General features: G+C 43.5%; 1 protein-coding gene across 1 annotated transcript; it reads right to left on the bottom strand.

Annotated features, from left to right (window-relative positions):
* Positions 1-5,338: 5,338 nt before the first annotated feature.
* T265_13945 (hypothetical protein) lies at positions 5,339-22,220 on the bottom strand (the record flags this gene model as incomplete). The annotated part of the gene is made up of 2 exons (XM_009171284.1): positions 5,339-5,442; positions 22,139-22,220. Coding segments are annotated over 2 exons (186 nt in total), but the record flags the coding sequence as incomplete, so codon positions are not given.
* Between the last annotated feature and the right edge of the window lie 339 nt (positions 22,221-22,559).

The following is a 22,559-nucleotide window of genomic DNA, read 5'->3' as shown; positions in this document are numbered from 1 at the left end:
CAATCTAGCACATGGAGCTTTTGAGTGTCCACCTAATAAACGCAGATCAGTCAGCATCACTCTGTGCCGCTTGACGGTGTATCACTTCAGGCACAGAGTAACTGAATTCGAGGGTCTTTTCGTTGCCAACTCACGCGAAATCTGCGTACGGACAAAGTAACCTGGTGGAAGCAAAAGGTACGTCAGTTGGGAGACGGTCGTGCAGATAGGAATGTTAGAGAACTGTTTCAGCACATCCACACAAGGGGGCCCAAAAATCGGTTGTGAGGTGATCAACGATAATTTTGGAAACTCAGTAAATCACACCCAATTTGCTGACCACTGTCATTACTACGTTGCGAACAGCTGAGTTAACCCAAGTACCGATGTCTGTAATTCGGCCCGATCACCTGTGAGTTGAGTTCTGAGGTACTAAATGCCTTCCTGTCTTGAGGAATGTCAGATGGACAGTTTCATGTTCTACTCTAGTTTGAGGCCTATTCAGTTGAAAATGTTACCTGATATGACCGTTCCAGGCTTAATTATAACACAGCTATTGGATTCGACAGCAATGTGACATCTAACCTTAGCAGCCAGGGCATAGGCCCGTGAATTCGAATTACTGCCACCCGAAAGTTGTACGAGGGCGGGGATACTGCCAGGTTGCCCAAGCCGAGACAGGGGAAGTCGAGAGGCGGAGGTAGGGTTCGAACCACGGACCTTCCGGTCAGTAAATTCGCGCTCTAACCACTTCGGCCATCTCGCCCCTGTTTTTCGAATAACGACATTGAGGAGTGTCATGCACCGTCGAACAACAATATTCGATCTCAAATAAGGCTCCTATTCTGCAGCTAGATAAGCATTTAAATACATTGGTCCCAAGAGGAAGTCCCTTGAATTCCGTACTTATGCTTCGCGCTGTTGACTCCTACTCTCTGATGACGTGAGGGCTTGCAACGAGTTGTTTCCACGACTAGTGGGATCCACCAAAACTCTAGTCTTTTCAACGTTGTGTTCGATTTTGTCGTTGATATCAGCAAAGAATGCATCCTTCAAGGAACCGTTAATCTGGGTTTCGAAGCCCGGGATAGTGTTACCTCCCTAATTAACGGGAATCAGTCTACACCTCGGTTTCAGCAATACCGAATGACCGGATCGATCAACGATTCGATAAGACCTGAAAGAAGTCATTCCCATGGTATTAAGGTCAAGAATTTGAACTCAGAAGGACAATGTTTTTGCACCAAAACAATAATGAGTAGTATATTCGCACAACAAATGCGTACTCCTTGATCATCCATAGTACGGTCGCTTTCGAATTCCCTCTAGGGTGAAGAAAGGAAGTGAGATATGGATACCGTGGGATACAATGATAGTTTACAGCGGAATGCAGTAATCGTTGCTTGGCAAAAATCAAAAGGTTTCTGTATTGGTCGGGAAACCCTTACGTGAAAAGCAAACTTCGCACTGGACTGGGTGTTTTGACTACCATGCCCAGCTCTGAAGTCCCCAACGAGGGCAAGCAGGCAAATACTCTGTAGTGCCATGAAGCATCAACAAAAACATACTAATGGAAAAAGTACTAACACAATACTAGATAAACCTTGAATATGAACCGTAGTGCAGGTCGACACAAAATCGGATAGGTGAGTCAAACACTAAAGGCCTGAAGGATGACTGAGTTATCGAGCCGACAGCTGAATGGCGTAGAGGTCACTCATGAGATCTCGCGCGTCACAAACACTCAAACCACATGACAATTCCTGTCCCACTTGCGACCTCAGCCGACAACATGTACACTGCAACTTCCCATCCATTTTTGTTTACGCGGCTACCACTTGCGTCACACGCCAGGCTTACGAAATTCAACCACATCAGGTCAAGTTGTATTCTTGATCGTACAAGCATCAAACACGAAGGGACACCCCTCTCTTCACACTGCACACAATAAATAGGCATACAACTCGGCGTCGTCTCTTTTATGAATACACAGTCATCCTCCCGAGCGAAAGCCTCCCAACTGTTGATGGTGTTAGTAGGGAGGTGGCCCCTCCCCATACGGACCAATATTGACGTCCAAATTTTTCCACAGCGATATAAAACTATTTGAAAGAGCAATCCAGCTCACCTGTCAATTTCCCACCTATCTTGCACAAAAATCGCTAACGGCTTAAAATACAGAATTACTTTGTGATAGGAACTGCCGATAGTAAGCACCCCAGAACCTGAACTTGGGGTCAAAGCTGATGTTTGATCCACTTGTAATCCTCGGCAACTCATTTATGACCACGCGTTCAAACAAGAGAGGAATTCGTTTTGTGAGAAAAAGATCGGATCAATGTCCCTCTATAAAGAGAAATAACTAGAGTAGCGTTATGTGCTAATCCTGGGATGGTATTGTCTCGAAGCGACACGGAGAATATATAATTTTTTACTGATTACAATGCGAAGGTACATGAATTTCACACCGCAGTATTTGTAGAGAGGGATATGCTCCTTAAGTCTGTCCACAGTGGTCTTTGGTGAGTAGCCTTTCTCTACTCTGTTGACTATTTGTTGAGAAATGTTTTCGTAGAACAGTCATCCTGGACATTTCGTACAGGAAACAATAAAGCTTATATCACGGACAGCTAAACTGCAATCCTCGTCGAGTCTCATTGGTGAGTCACAAAATAGATCGATAAACTGGTTGTTTTTGCACTCTCAGTTATCTCTCAATCCTTCGTGAAATCAGAGCAGCCAGCCGAAAAATCACAATGCCATTAAAGGCATTTGGAAATCACAATAAGAGCTTCGAATTACGGATCATTCATCACAAGGCGGGACATAACCAACGTCTTTTTGGTTTATTCCGTGCCGTAGATAGAACAAAGACTTAGCAATGCCCATCAGCACAGTGCCGAAACTGTTCACATCCATCCAGTCCCAATATAGTCTTCTTAATGAATCACAGTCTATGTAGTGAAATCGTGTCCACATTGAAATTCTGCCCTAAAAGACCATTGCTGGCCTTACTGTCAGAAGGGTAGGGCTTTTCACGCAATTACACTGTAGTAAATTTGTGGTTCCCTGTCTGTCTGCTTAGTTCCATTTGAATTTTGTTTCCGGCTTCTCCATATATCCGTTCGTGTGATCGGAATAACGTTCATGTCAGTTGAACGGTGGTGCCCGTTCGACAGGATGGATGAATTTCGAGCCCGCGACATCCGTTCGGTCACAAGCTTCCAAACAACGGCGTGAGTAAGTCTCACCTAGACGGAATATAGCGCCACTCATCCGTCAAACACATCACGTGTTCACGTATTGATTGACTCTTCGAGTGACGACTTTTCAGACAGAGGTTCCACTCATTTTGTGAAATTATTCCTCTTCTGATGGTAAGGTGGCAGCTCTCAACTTAGATCTAATCACAATGCCGTTCAGAGGCTGATTCGCAATAAAAAAGAGACGATTGTACAGTGCTTGTCGACCTTTCACCAAAGATTGGCTTCATTGATAGGATGAAAATTCAATCGAAGTATGCGGCTCAGACTGAGAGTTATCAGAAAGATGACCAGACTCCGGGTACTCGGTACGTTGCATCCAACAGATATCTGTCACCCCAGAAATCGAGTTGGTCAATAAACATATCTCGCATACTCATGGCTTAATTGAGTTGTCTTTTCCACTCGCCGGTCCCCTCTAGCCAGAATGCCAATCACGGAAAACGGAATTTGTTTGCTACTCTCGTCTGAAACAGGAGGACATTCGCAAAAGCACATGTCGTTTCCATCTCATGGATCTTCGATCCAAATCGGCAGAAGAGTGACGTTCTTGTTTGACACACGATACTCAGTTGAACTTGACAGCTCCGGGTGCCCATGTATTGCAGCGAACAATAGAGGTTTCGTCAACCATTGATACTCTCTGGAGTTAAGCTGATAGATTTGTAAGTAATCCTGAAATTACCATGGTTTCGTTGATTAAGGTTAAGAGCGTCAGGATTTATTTGGCCTTTATGTAGAGACCAAGTTTAATTTCACTTGTTTGTCTATATTAGCTACATCATCAACTAGAGTGTTGCTCAATAAAAGCAATCATCAGTTGTTATCCTTTGGTCTCTGAAAAATGCTCCACCACCTCACTGTAGATCTGGTAGGTCGTCTTATACTTTTTCCCAATCAGTCCGCATTTCTCCTCGTGTGGGTGAGATTACTCAACGTCCGACGTCACTGTCTTGCATTTGATTGGCTGCCTGGTTGTCGTCCGCCTGCGTGTGGTTATTGCCTTGCCAGATCATTGTCTACACACACACACACACACACACTTCGACCTCACCGGTCTGAAGCGCATGCAGTCTCCCACGTTCGACTTACTGTGCAGGCTGCAGGTCACTGCGTTACCATACCAGAACGCATCATGACCAGGACTCACACTGATGACGACAAGCTGTCTATTTTGCCAAAATTTAATATCACTGTCTTTGGGTAATGCCCACGTGACACGGCGAACATGATATTGGACTTATCCCTGGATGACCAGGGTCCGAACCCACTACGGGCACTTTCCAGTTGGCTAACGGCTTCCATCTTGATAAGTCGTAATCTTGTATAGACGCAAGATTGCTGACCCGTTAGGTAGGCGCAGTCCCCGAGTTTCCCTCACCTTCGTGATCTTTTTGAACCCAGATTGTGCGAAATACGTCCACTTGTGTACCAGTTTGGTTTTCACGGGTGACTTACCTGAATTCCAGATAAACCTCTCGTTTATGGTCCTCTGCAGCTGAATGGGCTACACCAGGCTGTCGTATCTCTCAGTTGGTGCGATCCGCCAGTATCCTAGTGCGATTCCTCATAAACACCACAGACTAGCGGTTTGGTTGGGTCTCCCGTGAAAACTTGGAGTTTTAATCTTTTTGATGCTGATCTCTACTATGGCCTACTCGTGAAACGAACTTCAGAAGCTTGTTAAGGTCGGTATGTTCCCCTATTTCGGTTCGAATTCGGAAATGTCAAGGAAAAACATTAGCTGAACATCACTGCACATGAATAAGGTGGCAGTCGAATTACTGATATTCGTCAATAAGGGAATCCCATCTCGACTGTACATTCTTTTGAATAAGCCAGTCCGTTTGAGTCAATATAGGAAGGTGCCCAATGGTAGGTTCTATTCTGAAAATAACCAATCACCTAGCTATATGGTCCCTAAATTGTCGTTCATCTAAAAATATTTCACGTAAAACTGAAATGTTAAGGAATCCTTCCTTGAAATTCAAAATATTTGTGGAGAATAAAACTAAAATTGACAAATTTCTCCAAGTTTACTTTGGACCCCAGATAGTGTAGATACAAGGTAAGTTAAAGGGCCTAGAAAACTCACGTGGTCCAGTAGCGGCCACCAGTTCCGCGTCGTCAAACACTGGGGGTCGGACTAGCGTCGCTGATGTTGCATCTTCCATCGGATCATAGCCATAGGGTTGTCCGACTAAAGTGCGAATGTAAAATACACATTTGATGAGAAAAACACCAAAAAAACGCGAGTGGGATTTCAGAGTGACTTTATGCACTAAAACATTCACGATCAGCAGAACATGCCGTTCTTGAAGGAACATTACTCATATCGCCAAAGCTTCTGTCCATAGATGCTCCGTTCTGCTGACTGTGCTGAATCACACACTGTGGATGCGAAATCAGTTTCACTTTTTCTTGCTGAGAGATATAAATCAATTCAAATTGATCTGGACTGAAAGATGCTTAAAAGCCTTGAAAGCCCACGACATGTCTTGCTTTCCTTGAAGCTTATTGGTTGGAGGCAGCCCCTGAGTTTCCGTCAATCTTATGTTCTACTAGAACTCAAATCGCAAGAAAGTTGCCAGCTACATCTATTTGTCCACCAGTCGGGTTTTACGAGTAGTTCGAATACATACCAGTTAAACTTTGCCGAAGAAAACATGGTGCGATGTCTGAACGATCGTATCAACTGAAATATGAGGCAGTCTTTGTGCGGCATATTCAGTTGAAGAATATCGTGATGGATTCAGTTAGACCTCTCAGTAGAATCAATCTATTGTGCCAATGAGTGCACCTGGTAAAAGCTCAAGCTTCGTAGCGCTGGTGTAAGTTTATTGAGTCATGTGAGGTTGATAAACGATTTCCTCCAGGAAAGATTCAACGGCTGTGGAAAAGTTCTTCAGTACTGCAGGGATCAGGCTTTAAAAATGCGTATTTGCACATATTTTTAACAATGGGGTATAAGTAACCAACAAAGATTTCATTCACTCCTTCAGTGGCACCACCAACCTTGACGAACATCGAAAGTGTCCTAACTATGCCGAGTTTGGTGTATGCTGTCACTGTTGTCAAACCAATTAACTGAAGAGTCTATCGAACCATTCTGTTTCCAAACTGGCCGTTGGAACGTCTCCTGTCATCATACGAACAACCTCTCCTATCCATAAACTTTTAAAGGGCAGATGGACGGTGCATCGACTCGAAATTTGTTTCAAGAGCTTTGGAAAACTCTCTGATGTGGATAATGCGATCTTCCACCCATTTCAGACATCTGGGCTAAACATACTGCGCTTAAGATAAGTAGTGCAAAGTGTGGTCTTTCTGAGTAACTGTGTGTTGCGACAGCCCAGTGATGACAGGTGAATGTATGCGGCAAGTGTGTGTCAATCCTGGTGGATGAATTCTCCACCGATTCAGATTACCTTGCTGCGTCTTCATCCCAGCGAACCGCATAGTGTGTAATTTTAAGGTTACCGTATTCTAGTTTTCAATAAGCGTTTGCGTATCTATCGTAATACGGTTGAATGCGATCAGCGTTCCAGAGTGATCTGCAAATCCTAAAGACAAAGGTCGTCTGATCAACAATGATTACACTAAAATATTGTTACATCTGCTGATTCGCCAATCTGTGGTATCTGCTGCTGACTCTCTCTCTCTAGTGCCCAGTGCCGAAAAAGGACTCGCAGAAGGGAACACAACAGATATAGTCCGAACAAGCGAGTACGAGAGCAAAAGTTACAACGGCCCCATGGCCCTATTCAAAGGGGCTTTCTGACATTGATCCAGGCTGTCTGACCGGTGTTAGTGAACACCCATCAACATCAATCGTGCCTCTATGAAATGCCTGAACGCAGATCACATCTGGTCATGCTTCTGTGGCGTGCAAGAACACTCATCAGCCTTTGTTGCATTGATTGAATGATGGACTGTCCTGAATGCTTGCCGGCTTTCCTGTTGAGTTTTTGGTGGAGCAGTAGGTTCTGTATTTTCTGAGGTTGCATTCAGGAATCTGACCTTTCTGATAAATATATTTTCAAAAATCTGCACTTCACAGTCCCCATAATGTGAGAAATTTTCACCAAATATGGCGATGTCCTTAGAATCGAGAACAATTGTTTTCATCGAATAAACCAACAAGGTGTAAAAAGCAAAAAATGAAAACGCATTGCGTCGCCGATTAAGAAATCACGACCAGTTAAGGACCATGGTTCAGACTGATCAGCAATTGAACGAAGAACCACAGTATCCTGAAAAAAAGGCTGAGAAATTCCGTCTGTTCGGGCAAAAAAGGACTTTGTTAAAACCCTTTATCAAAGCAAATTACAAATTAAACATAGTAGACTAAGTAATGACAGAGATGGAGGGATTCTTGACGTCATTTCCGGCCCTAGACCGAAGGCCGTAGCATCACAGGAGTTGCAAACGTTACTTGTATTTCACAAAGACCAGTGTGGTGGCAACAAATCCACTTGTGGCCACAGTTTACCTGATGCACCGTATGTGATTTCGTAACCAGGCTAACGACTTGTATTGGCTGAAAACCATGGGTGATACAGGAACGTACGTACCGCCTGAATATGAAACTAAGCACTCACGAGAAGAAAAAAGAACTCCGGCCCCTCGAATCTGGCTTACTATCGTATGGGATAGGTTGCAGTAAGTCCTGACTAGTTTGAAGCACCAACTTTATTCCAGAGTGTCTGTCTTGGGAGGGCGCGAGAGTTGAAAATTTTGTGCCTAAACCTGGTGAGGTTTTCAATTATTCAGATATAGATTTAATTTTTTCTGACGAGTTCTTAATACTCAACGACCGATAAACTTCGCTAAGTGTGTGCCCCTTTAAACCTGGACTAGCACGAGTACTGCGGAAAATTCTAGAACCGCTTGAAGACTTCCATCCAGAGACGCTAATGACCAACATTACTTACGTCATATTATCAGTAGTTGCTCACAAGCACGTGCTCCTGTCGGAACTGTGCGCAGTTTGCCATGTTAGTGTGGTAAACTCTGCTGTTGATCCACCTTTTCCCAAATACAATTTTTTTTCAACGCACTAATCATAAGGTTGCTGAAAATTCGTCGACCGCCCACGATCGGTATCGCACTTCTTGGAGCTAATCAGGTAGGCGCAGTCCCCGAGTTTCCGTCAACCTGATTTTCAAAACCGAGAAATCCAGCCGTGTTCCAGGTGAGTCTCTCGAAAAACGAAATTAGATTGTAAATGAATGGATTTCGCTAACTGCGTGCAATTTGTTTTCAAGTAGAACATAAGTTTGACAGAAACTCGGGGACTACGCCCCTATCTGATGAGCCCCAAGAAGGGCGATACCGATCGTGGGCTGTCGACGAATTCCCGGCTACCTTATGAGTAGTGGATTACAAATATACACGTATCGCGGTATCTCGAATATCATAGCGAGTAAAACATGGGGCGGCCTGGTCCAGCACATTCAGTTGGCTGAGAACATCACAAACGTGAGATTCAGCTGGGTTCCAGGTAAGTCTCTCGAAAAACCAAATTAGTTTGCAAATGAGTGTATATTCGACAACTTTTTTCAGTTCTGTCGATCCCATTTGAATATCTGAAAAGTTCCCCGGAGATTTGGCCCAGTAATGGAGTCAGCCTCAGCCCAAAAAGTGGAAAATTGATGTACAGCTTTTTTATCGGCAGTGCGCATCTAGAGAATCTCCGGGAAGATTTCCGTGACATCAAGGGTAATTGACGAAAGCTATGAACGAGTGGTGTGATGAACTCGCATTCAACAAGCTTGTAAAGGCTGTATTATTATTTTCACATTCAGGTTGCGGTCCATCATATCTGGTTTTTTAATGACTGACGAAGGCCGCTACCCGCGAAAAGCCTTTTGGAATGCAAACGCAGTTTCCACCTTCAGGATGAAACGGCTCTAGAACGAGATTCGTCCACCAATGTGGTACCAACAATAGGGTAGAAATTATAGAAAGGTCATACATTTTGTTCGGTATTGTCCAAAAAGGTGCACAGATGTGACGAAACATTAAATATGTACATTTGAAACCATTCAGTAACAAGTTCACAGTGAAGATTCCGTGCTTCTGCACTGTTCAAAAGGAATGTTGAAATTTGAAAACTGACAAAGGATACATGATGGGTGGCCAAGACAGAAAGATTAGAAAATTTGAAATGTGACCGGAAGACGGAATTCTGGTATGGACTAGATTGTCAAGAGTTCAGAGGACAATCGATTTTGTGTACTTTTGAACTTTACCAAAGAGTTCGCTTTCAGGTCGACATAAACCTAGGTTGATTGACTATCCGAGGTTGTTAGCCCGACTTCTCAAAATACCACATCATCATGCACCTGAAAATATGCGACTACTTATAATTTGCTGACTTTGTGAGTTGTTGACGGTACTCTGTGGAGCAAGCGTCTTGTGATACGTGGTCATAGAGTTCATGTGGCCAACATACATACTTAAAAGTTCATACACAGTCTGTCCTCATTCCAAATAACTGCACTACCAAGCAGGTCTGCGAGGTTTATGACATCGGAAGTTCTCTTCGAATACCTGTAGAAACAACACCAATACGTTTCCGTACAATCTGATTTCGAATATCTTCGCCACATGAGAACAGGATGCTTGTCAAATATAGTTTTTAGTTGTGTGTGTGTGTGGTTCCCGTCATGAACGCAATCAACATTTCACGTACAATCAGCCTAGCATGCTGCTTTTATATGCATCTAAGATTTCACCTGTATTGACCGGTGTGCTTAAGATGTAAATGAGTACAACTCTAAATTCAAGCGATGAGGACACCACTGTGCTGTAGCTTTCGATGCAGAAATCGTTACCTGATTTGCTTCCATCTCACTCTTGCTTTTATCCATTTCACAAGCCACGATTTGATGATGAAGTAAGTAAAAAAAAACACTCGCTTGTTCTGAAGCCCATGTTTGTCAAAGCATATTCTATATATCCCAAAGTGGATAAGGAACATGGAGAAAAAATTTCTCGTAATTAACAAGAAGCTACTGATATGGAGGTCATAGAAGTGGGCAGAGAAACTTTGTTTCGTCTTACACACAGTCAATTGAGACTCGATTTGATCAGCAGAAATCAGAACAAACAAACTCCACAATCGCTGGCAAGGATGGCATGCTTTCGCCAGTGGATTCTCTATTCCGTTCAACACATGGCTGACAAACAGTGGATGTATTCCTAGAACGGATAAAACTTGTCACAGCAGAAAGCAACCGAGGGTGTGAAACTGAGGCTTTAGAGCCAATATTGTACACTCTATAGGACAGCAAGGCATCATCATCTTCATCATCGTCATCATCATCATCGCCGTCATCATCATCATCATCATCGACAGCATGACATCAGTGTTCAACACCGATGCTTCAGTGCCGTACAACCATGGTTTCTTTGAAAGGCTTATTGTAAAGAAAAGAGTAAAGGTGGACGGGAAAGGGACTTAGTGCTAGCTTAACACAATCATTCCGAGGTGCCTATACCTCAAGACACTCACTCAGGCGATCTGGATAGAAACTGACAACAAGAACGCCACTGACATCCGTTGGCAGTCATAGCTTGTAGTGTCTCCAACTAGACACAGTGAGGATCACGCGGTCCCATCCTGGAAGGCGAGTAGCACTGACAGCACCCAAGCGATTCGTGATCTCTTTCATACTCCTCTGCCAAGTCAAGGGTTGGCCACCTCTCTGCTTTCGCCACTCTGATTTGGGCATGGGAAACAGGACTCTCTTCGGCAAACGATGGTTCAGTATACACAACACGTGTCCCAACCAACGCAGCTTCTGGTGCAGGACACATTCTTCAATGGACGTGCCCGTTGCTCAACCGAAAACGCGGTTTCTAACTGCCTCACCGACACCAACCCACATGAGCTATGGTTCTGAGACAACGATTGTCGAAGACGCGTTCTTCCCAGCCCCTTACGATGACGTACAAAGACAGTCGTGGACGATAAGTTCCCACACGTGTATGTGCTCTGACAGAATTAGATGAAAACGGTGGGACAGAGTAGCCAAGACGTAGTTTATTGGGAAGCCATTTGCAAGTATGTGGATGAACAGCCAGATTCGTTCCGTCCGTTCGTTCGTTCCCCACCTCTGGAACGGCCACTCTCTGGCAATCAATAAAATCTGTCCCTCCATCGATAGTAGACATTAATGAACAAACCTATAATTCTGTATACCCTTTAACCATTTGTGAGCATTTCTGATGGTTTTGTCTCAGCGGATATGTAGGCTGTCAAAGACCGCTTTTCTCCCTACAGTCGTTAGAAAAGTCGCACGCTGAGATGGCGGTCGAATTCTCTGGAACTTTCGTTACTTCCAATGACTGATCTGACGACTAAAGTGGTTGGTTAGGTAACTAGACTATACGTTGCATAGTAGCATATAGTGCAGAATTCTTTGTTTCTGGAGTGAATATGTGGTCAAGGAGTGCAGCAAAACAATCTATCCGGACTCAGGAAGTTGTAGCCACCTAGTCACCCACATACTTGACTGTTCAGCTCACAGTCGCTCACTGGATCACGAGGCTTACCTTTTTTTCATACTCACAAACCACGTCACATTAAGCTGACTCATCGGACATCGATTGTCTGCACCGTCTAGTGAGCGTAGCTCTACTCATGTGTTGACGCGCCCACGTGCACGAAAACGGACCTACATATATAGGGAAACCGAACACGGTCAGCACACACACACGCGCGCACAGGACAGGAAGTCAACCGCTCTCCACAAGTCCACGTACAGTTATGGAACACGTGTATCAGCCATACTGCGGAGAAAACACGTTCACGCAGTTCGGACTTTCACCAAGGAAGTCTCACCGACGATAAGTTCCTCTTCTGACTTGCTCCGCTTTTACATTGTATTTATTTTTATGCGTGTTGCAACCCACCACTGTCAACCATGGTAAACGCGTTTATTAGTGCTAACACCTTTGGATTTGTATTACGGCCATCATCAGCGATGCACTAATAAAGTGGCTTAAGACCCGACCATTTAGTGAACAACTTCGAAGTGTTACCCTCGAAAAGCTACCATCGACAAGTACATGTAGCTATGAAATGGAATTTTGGCTGTCATTCTTGATCTAACCAGTTGCTTGATACCTCAAGCAACCAATGTTTAACGCTCAGTCCTCATTGTGCATCCGAAAAATCCCAAACCTTGAGCTCGAAAATCTCCCCAAATGCTTTTGAAGCGACGGTGTGATCAGATCCTGGAAAGTCCGCCCACACAAGCTCTTTTCGTTCCATTATCTAAACCCGCCTGATGAATCCCATTATGTATAATATAACAAGACCATATAGGAAAAATATTTTACCTAATGGTGTTGCCATCTCCCCATTGAGATGCCAACTTTCGTTTTTTCTTCTGGAACGTGCTGTTTTAGCGCAGTTTTTACTCAACTAAAAGTTTCATGCCATGCATCACTATTCGACCGTTTATTTGCCGATTCGACGTTGGTGTTGATCGGTCACCGGAATCACGTATTTGTCGGATGCAACTATGTTCCTACGTCACTATGACCTAAACAGTCGGCCCAGATAGAATATGCGGCAATGTAATGCACATGGGAGATTAATTGAGCCTGACTGCTCGCAAAGGGACAATTTTTTTCTGTTGCGAGCACAAATGTATGGGAGTGATTCAACCGGGAAGGACGGCACGTCCAAAAAGGTTCACTCTCCATGATAGTCCGGGAATCACATAATCAGCAATAAACACCAATTTAGTCCGAACGGGATTTATAGAATATTACCTTTTTAATCGGTAGAAAACGTGGGCGGCGCATAAACTTCTAGCATCTCACCCCGTTTAATTTTGAAGGGTAAATACTACTGGAAATTTCCAATATGGCGTAGCTCTTGATAAATACGAAAACATGCTGTTATGATGACAACCTGAGCAAAGTCACACTGATGGCTCCTCAAACAAGTCAGGCATGTCTGAGAACTGATCATCTAGTGGGGAGAAGCATGGCAACACAGCGAAAATGAGAGGTTCAACAATGCATACAAGCTATCAGGCCATAACATATTTCAGGACATTCAGTGTGCTCGGATCAAACACTGTCCTCTGTACCAAAAGCACCGTATGAGTCAATAAAATTTATGTTTTGTGGATATCTATGCCCATTTTGGAGCTCATCAGGTAGGCACTGAATCATGAGGCGGCCTGTGTGCAGCACATTCAGTTGTAGAATATCATAAACGAGAGATTCAGTTGAGTCTCTCGTGAAAACCCAATTGATTTGCAAATGAGTGTATTTGTCGATATCGGTCCAATTCGGGTTCAAGTAGAACATAAGGTTGACGGAAACTGGGGGACTGCACCTCCGTGGTGAACCCCAAAAAGGGTTACACCGGTCGTGGGCTGTCTAAGAGTTTTCAGCAACCTAGTGAGTATTTTCCTTTATAAACTTGCCATCTGTTCTTTTCATAGATATCCACAAAACAAATTTTATTGATTCATGCGGTGCTTTTGGTACAGAGGACAGTGTTTGATTGGAGCACACTAAATGTCCTGGAATATGTTCTCTTTACTTCCACCAGTGTCGCATATAAAACATAGGTTTATATATTCGGCACATGTCATCAGTCTTTGGATAATATACATTACGGAGTTCAGTCTGGCTGATTGATGAAAGTGAATGGAATGTCAGTCCTCCCCCCATGTTATCATGATCACTTTCTGATTTACGGATGCTCCCCGTCAAAATGACAGTTCTGACGTTTATACATTAGCAGTCATATTAAAGGTTTACGAATTATTTTTTGAAAATGCCGCAGAACAATCGTGTTTTGCTTCGTGATTTACAGCTTATCATACTGAAATTTTATTCAGGAAATTGGAAATTATCTTGGAGATATTTCAAGCTCCTTGTAGTCTCCCAGAGAGATAGGTTTTAGGTTCTGTTTCTCATTTCGAGAAGGCATTCGGACAAGTCGGCTCAGGTCTTGAAATGTGTACAACTCATGGTGTACATTCTTACCTCTTGTACACTCGTGAAAATTCATTCTATTTTACGAGGTCTAATTCCAGTTGGATTCTTGATGCGATTGACCCGACTGCTCAAACATCTTGTGGATAAACATGACACGATAACTTTAGTTGTAAGAAAACTGTGTTTCTGTAGTCCACCGTCGTAGTCAATAGATCTTATTCCTCGGCTTATTCAGTTGGCTTTCAGTGTTTTGGAGACAGTCTTAAAATATCATGCTTCGTTCCTGGATAAGCTCGAGATGTCTTAGTCGTTCAGACGCGAACTTACCACGTGAAAGGTTCATGATTCGAACCCACCCTCGGCATCCCAACTGCTCGTATCTAGGCTTGGGCAACCTTGGTGTATCTCAGCCTTCGTGCTTCCTTTAGATTGCATAGCCGATAGGCTTGGAAGGCTATTCTGGAGTGGTAAAGGCGGAGACTGCACACTGATAACGTCTCCTTATATGGCGACAAAACATTTGCAAGTCAATTGCCAAGCTCGATGAGCACATCAACAGCCACCTGATGAGCAACGAATATCCTCTGTTTTACTTATACTATCAAAAATTACAAGTAGCTAAGAAAGAGGTTGATTCACATGCTCGTGAACCTGACATCTTAGAAGACGTCACACGAGAGTTCAGCTGTAGCACCCTTCCGGTGCCTGACTGCCATGCCACCCGAAGGTTGCACGAGGGCTGGGATACTGCCAGGTTGCCCAAGCCTAGACAGGGGAAGTCGAGAGGTAAAGGTCGGGTTCGAACCACGGACCTTCCGGTCAGTAAATTCGTGCTCTAACCACTTGGTTCCGAATTTCTAAAACTACTACCATAAGTTAGGACTGTTGTTTCGGGTCACATTTCTAGATTAATTGATGGGCTAGACAGATTTTATACCAGCACTTGCGGATTCTGTCGTACTTTGTCTTCATTTGTTCAAAATCAATATTACTATGATTAGGAAGTCCTGACTGGCGGGTTAGTCGATCATCACAACCAGGACGGTTACTGAGTCGTCGTTCGGTGAGTCGGGTACACCAGTTACATCGTTCAAATGTGAACACGTTCGCCTGTTCAGACGTAATAATTCAGATGCCTCCAACGTGCGTTGGTGGAGTAGTGGTTACACGCTCTCCTCGCATGTCAGATGTCCAGGGTTCAAATCGCGGCACGGCCATTGGATGGGCACTGTTGATGAGCTCTGATAAGAGCAAAACTCAAGTTCAGTGCTCCCCTCTCGTGTGGACTCACTGGAATAATCAGGCCGGAACAGGAGGACGACCGTTCAAACGAGAGTGATGTGACTATACAAAGAGAATATCTATCCCGCAAAACCCCGAAATTGCAACTGATATGAAAAGGCTTGTGATTTCTAGCACAGATTTCGTCATGTAAATGAAACTAATTTATGCTGGAAGCCAAAAATTGTTCCAATCGTATTGGAGATCATTAGCAGTACACATCTCGAAGCATCCCAGGGTCTTGAACCCGTGATCTCTCGGATGGTAGTTCAGTGGCACTTCGGCCACCAGACCCTGATCAGCCTAGACTTTGTTGAAGATTATTCAGCGTTCTTATTCAACTTTCGATTTGTTCGAGTGCGACGTCAAACCCCCGAGAATTACGTATCTAGTGAAGCGCTACTGCAGCGCTTGATTAGTAGCATAGCGTAACAATCTGTGGATTTTCTGGGAAACTTTCCCGGACATAAAAGACCGCTGAAATCTGTTCTTCCACCACTGGTGTTTACATGCCATCCATACAAACTATTAAAGCTCACATGAGGATGCTACCATAAACGATTGTCGTTTGATGGCTCCAAGCAGAGAAGTAGTATTGTTCAAGTCTAATGTCATCACGTGATGTCATCATCATTAAGGACAGGAATGTTTCGCTTGGAAACAGTGAAAGCAAAAACGATAGGTGGATACTCGCTGCAAAGAGCCTTATCTTCTTGAGCAAGACGGCTAAGACAAGGCACGTGAACCATCCAAAACCGCTGATTCAAACAAAGTTCAGCAATCGGTTTGTGCAAGACGTCAAAAGCGGAATTACCCCAGCATCATTTCTCAAGAGCATTTGCTCAGTATACCACAGGTATACTTTGGCGAGACAGTCATTCTAGGAGGTGATTGCGTACTGTAAGGGTTTCTAACCGCGCGCAGGGATAACCATGGTAGCATGTTCCAGAGAGGCGCAGAATTCCCACAGATTTGGCAGGAGCAGTCTTTTCAGGAAACCTTTCACCAAGTAGAGTTTGGAGTAAAACTCGTGATCAACGGTGGACGAATATAGGCTGTAAATCGCTCTGTAGTCTTGATCAAACGAGATATATCTACCGATCTGTTACTTTATGAAAGCTGTGATGATAAAACGTCTGAAGCCACTCGAATTCTTCGGTGTGGAACGGTCCGGTTAGGCAACTATAAAGTCAGACTGCTGTTCCAATCACTTTGTAGATACAACCATTTGGGTTCAGTATTACTCGTTTTTTTACGCAAGTTAGCAACTATTGCTGGTGGTCTGATGGTCTGTGAAGTAACTCTGTCTGTCACAACGTCGTCATGACGTATGCAACGGTCAGGACAAGTAAAACTGTCAGCACACTCAAACTTCCAGTGTTGGGGTTCCCAAGAGATGCTAAGCACTACTTCGCACTTGGAAGGTGCCAAATGCATGCCGGAGACAAAGGAACACTTTCGACGCTTTGTTTAAATTTGTGTGTCAACCGAAGATAGGTAACAGAACTAATCTCCCTCAGGAAGTGAATTTGACACAGGCTCATGATCTGTTATTGAATGAGTTTCACGATGATACCATTTGCAAAATTGAAAAAAATGGGGCGAAAAGACAATCGTTAAGATACTATTAGTTGCGGGGAAAATTTTGGAACATAAAAAACCATCGCGGGGACTATACATTAGCCAAGTATATGTGGAACAGAAACCGATACGCGGAGTGAAAGACTTGTTTGAAGTCGAGGAAAACTGACTAGCTGGTCGATAGCTTGGGTGGCGCTGCCCAAGCATCTGACGCGGTGTGAAGATATAGTCAATCCATCCACCATTTGATAAAGTTCTTCCCGATGCTCTTGGATGTCTCACGTTACGCTCGGGGAGTAGCCTAAACCTCTTGGCAGACTTTTAACAAAATAGGTACCGTCTTTGCTTGGGCAAAACGCAAAAGCTCACCCCTGAATAACGCCAGGAGCCGTGCAAGTTGACTTAGTTTCAAGAAAAAGAGGCACACAAATACTTCAGAAAGTTTGGAAGGTGTCCACGGCTTGAGTCGAACAAGCTGAATGAAAGACACGGCTCTTGCGGCATCGCTACCTAGCTTGTTCAACTTGTTGCTTGAAAAGTTTTCGTCCGCTAAACTAGGAGTCCAGGAAGATCTGCGCCGAGTTATCCATGGGTCAATGGTTGTCCACTGTTAAAGGGACCCCAGCGCAACAGCATACTACTGAAGGAAAGTTAGTGATTGGTACAAAACCCTAGAACAATATTACCATTGCAAGCGTGTCTTAAATGCGGCCTAAAGGGTCGGCATTTTGGGCCCTCAATGAACCATGCCTGGGCACTAATATTATCGATGAATGGTACAACAATATTACCTCACTTACTAGGTACTCGTATAGGAGCAGCGCAATGTAGAAACCACTTGAAGTTCATAGGCAGCACTACTTAGATAAAGAAGGTCTCGTGTGCCCAGCTACCTCACAGGTATCCTGTATTGAGCTTCCCGAAACGCAGCAACTGTCTATCGATAGAGCTCGTATCAGCAGTAGTTTTTTCAAAAGATACGAATAAAACAGCGGGATGCGTTCCGTGAGATAAACAGCATAATATTAGTCACTTATTTTAGCGCAAGACTGCAGCAACTACTATCGATAGAGCTCGTGTCAGCAGTAGTTTTTTCAAAAGATACGAATAAAACAGCGGGATGCGTTCCGTGAGATAAACAGCATAATATTAGTCACTTATTTTAGCGCAAGACTGACCTGCAAAGGTGTATAGTTAAACAGTAAAGGAAAAGGTTAATATATAATACAAGAGGTGTCAGGAGCAGCCTGCTTTAGTTCACCCATCCTGCTGAATGCAGCAAAGAAGTCGATCCGCTTGATAGCATCGCGCAAAGGTCGACGCGATACGAACTTATCATTTCGCCAGCAGTTAATGAACTTTCTGGGGATGGAGCACTGACAACACGACCAACTTCGGCACAAAAGGACGATTGGGGTCCCTTAAACAAGGTCTGTTGGTCAGTGGCCTGGACAGAAGACGGGAGCGGTTAAAGTAAGACTACCAGAACAATCCAACGTTCTAAAAAGCAGTCCCCGACCTGAAGGATCAGTTAAAGGTATTAGTTTAGCTCTTACCCGTCGACCATTCTCGTATGTGACTCTACGAGCGTCACACAGACAACCACCAACAGCTCACGGAGGCGCACAACCTGTCACACCAGCGTGAAGTTCGATCTCTTCTTGAGGGATGGCTTGTGTTAAGGATAAAAATTTGTCAACCGATTTCAATACGTTTAGTCCTCTGAATTCAAGACCATCGTCCAGCCGTATTAGCTAACTCAAAAAGGGGTCCGCATGAACTGAATTTCTTGTGTTCGTCAGCCTCTGTCCCCGATTTAAAAAAAACTGCATTGGTAGTTTAAATACGTGGGGTTCGTGTTTTTTAAAAGTGGTCCCATTACTAGATCTTTTGGGAGTAGTTACCCATCAAGGAGTCAGTCTCTGTATTCCCGAGAGAGATCTGGCTGGACTGAACATCCTTTTTTGACCAGCTTTGAGAAACAATCGATGCCGGTTCGTCTTGGAGATTACCAACCTCCAGAAAATTCCTTTATAAGATTTCCCTGTTGGCTTCCTTTATCCAATTCTGGATTAAAGCCGTAAAACACGGCAAAAGCTACAACAGACTCCCTAGTTACTTCTGAAACTTTAGGCCTATTTGCAGTAAAGTTTAAGTGTGTGAAAACAGTGATGAATTGGAGACATGGTATTGAAAAGTGTGAGGGCCACAGCACTGAGAACCTCCGATATATTTATAAATGTGAAAATAAAAATAAAATGATTCAACGACCTCTCCCAACTCAGAAACAATACGGCTTTTGGTTGGGAAATATCATAGTTGGGAGATTCATTTCAATCCTATTTAAGCCCTACCATCACAGTTGCTGAGTGGTGAGTGTTGAACTCCGGAAATGCGCTCCTCCCCCCCAAGAAGTGTACCTTGTCAAGGGCATATCATGCGCTTCTGAGCTTACAGTCGGTTTATTGTAGGCGACACCAAGTAATCGACTCTGTGGAATATGAAGGATTTAGAAAGTACTTTTTTGCGGATATACGATGTTGGTGAAGAGCAATGATACCCAAACCTAGGTCACTGCAAGACGAGGGGTAGGATGCATTGAGGCGTCTGATACCTCAAGATATTATTGTTGTTGAATATTACAACCTAGGAAAATTACAAGTGTATGGGCTGTTTGGTTACTATTTTTCATTCCCAAAATAAATTTCTTATCCTGTAAGACTACATCCAAAATCTAAATCGAATCCCTACCATGGTTTTCTTTGTTGTCCCTTCTGAGGGTTATGTTTGCAGTAGACCGTCTAATTGGGCCATCAATCATCACAGTCTCTCCATGATGGAATGTGGAAGGAATGTGGAGCCCCACTCTTCTTATCTTATCTTACTACGAGGGAATCACGTTACGTCGCACATCCGCCTGTTCTCCAACTATGTGGAATGCAGCAGTTATAACATCTGTCTTGCGCAGTTCTGTCAACCTTAGATGCATTCATTCATTCATTCATTCATTCATTCATTCATTCATTCATTCATTCATTCATTCATTCATTCATTCATTCATTCATTCATTCATTCATTCATTCATTCATTCATTCATTCATTCATTCATTCATTCATTCATTCATTCATTCATTCATTCATTCATTCATTCATTCATTCATTCATTCATTCATTCATTCATTCATTCATTCATTCATTCATTCAATCAATCAATCAATCAATCAATCAATCATCCATCCAGCCATCCATTCATTCGTTCACTCATTCATTCATTCGTTCATTCATTCATTCATTCATTGACTTCACTTGGGGATGCAAATGGCAACCATGCTCTCTGTGAAACTTGCCTGAATTAAGCATAACTTAGGAAAAAGTGTATGGGCTGTTTGGTTACTATTTTTCATTCCCAAAATAAATTTCTTATCCTGTAAGACTACATCCAAAATCTAAATCGAATCCCTACCATGGTTTTCTTTGTTGTCCCTTCTGAGGGTTATGTTTGCAGTAGACCGTCTAATTGGGCCATCAATCATCACAGTCTCTCCATGATGGAATGTGGAAGGAATGTGGAGCCCCACTCTTCTTATCTTATCTTACTACGAGGGAATCACGTTACGTCGCACATCCGCCTGTTCTCCAACTATGTGGAATGCAGCAGTTATAACATCTGTCTTGCGCAGTTCTGTCAACCTTAGATGCATTCATTCATTCATTCATTCATTCAATCAATCAATCAATCAATCAATCAATCATCCATCCAGCCATCCATTCATTCGTTCACTCATTCATTCATTCGTTCATTCATTCATTCATTCATTGACTTCACTTGGGGATGCAAATGGCAACCATGCTCTCTGTGAAACTTGCCTGAATTAAGCATAATCTAACGGCTGCAGGGTGATCAATTCACTAGACCACGCAGAAGCACATGCGCATGCGATAAGCGTCAACCATGACCTTTGACTCACTGAACATCACTCACGTGTATTTCTTGCAGTTTAATGAATGAGCTCATTGGAAGTCTCTTTGGATCAAGATGTGTTTACCATTAGTTTGCATCCTCATGGCAGCTGAGGGGCCCTAACTCGTGTTGAACGACTGTCCCAAGAAAACGGAATATGAAAACAGATGTCTTATGGCCATAGTAATACATGAGGTTAAGCATAAAGATGAGGACATCAGGAGAGCATACGCATTTAGTAGCATGGTTTTAACAGCTAAGAATTCCAAAAAGGATGAGAAATAAAGATGAAGGCAGCAATCGCTATAGTTCTGAGGTTCCCATTATGACAAGTGCCGTTTTAGTTCCAACAACATAACATTCAGACATCATTTATAATCTACCTGTATACTTTTCTGAGTATAGGCATTTGAAAAATGGTCAAAATAGTTCCCGAACAACATAACATTCAGACATCATTTATAATCTACCTGTATACTTTTCTGAGTATAGGCATTTGAAAAATGGTCAAAATAGTTCCCGAACAACTCACAGTAGAAAGAAGGAACGCCAGTCCGTTCGGCCTTCATCCGCGGATTTCCCACGACATGTGAGAGGAGAAAGAGATTGATTAGCAGGCAGAAGACCGCGAAAGCTCCCATGGTACGAAAGATTTTTCTATCTTTCCGGATTGTATTTTCTCCCGATGTCATACGTTCACCCGTCTATATATAACAAGTTTCAACGAGCTAGCCATTTTCTGATTGGACAAGCCGACGCTGCATTTTTGTCCAATGCTGTTGCGTCAAGGGCTCATGAGCAAAACAAAAACTCTCAAAGGCCGAACATTTTTCAGATAATCCCCAACGAGCTTCTGTTTATCTTGGTAAATGATAGGTTCCCTTAAGACGAAGCAGTTTTAAGTAAACTGAAAAAAGACGCTGTCACCCGAGAAATAATCAGTTCTGGGAGGTACAACGATCTAGTTAAAAGGCAATAAAAAATAATACAGATTAACAATATGAAAAAGCTTTTTCTGAGAATGCTCTGTCTCTATTTGTGATAAGCTTTTTCTCCTGGTGGTTTCTTTTCGAACTATCACCGGGAGACTGAAATTTACCGTAATGTGACGATTCGTGTACCTCCGTGACCCATTCAGCTATATTCGGGGAAGCCCATGCAGCACTCGCACAGTTTCTCATGTCAGGTTGGTCAATGGTTAGAGGTCAGACAAACACAGTCTCCTTGTTCTCCGAGTTGGGGAAGACGAAGATGGTGTTTTACTTGCATTTCCAATCAAAACGCTGCCTTGCGGTCAGGCTTTTGAGCCAAAGGCTTTGGTTGAGTACCCTAATCGTCGTCCTGTCTAGGTGTGGGCGCCCTGACAGTATCCCAGCCCACGTACAACCATGATACCTAGGTCCAACAATATACTCATGCCACATCGGCCGTCACGTGGTGCCGTCAGCCACTGCATAAAGCAGGGCGGTTAAGCGAAAACAGACTACTGCTGACGGCTCTTTTACATACTTTTTAGTCCC

The sequence above is a fragment of the Opisthorchis viverrini genome, assembly GCF_000715545.1.
Source record: "Opisthorchis viverrini unplaced genomic scaffold opera_v5_134, whole genome shotgun sequence".
NCBI lineage: Eukaryota > Metazoa > Platyhelminthes > Trematoda > Opisthorchiida > Opisthorchiidae > Opisthorchis > Opisthorchis viverrini.
This window is presented reverse-complemented; position numbering and strand designations above follow the sequence as displayed.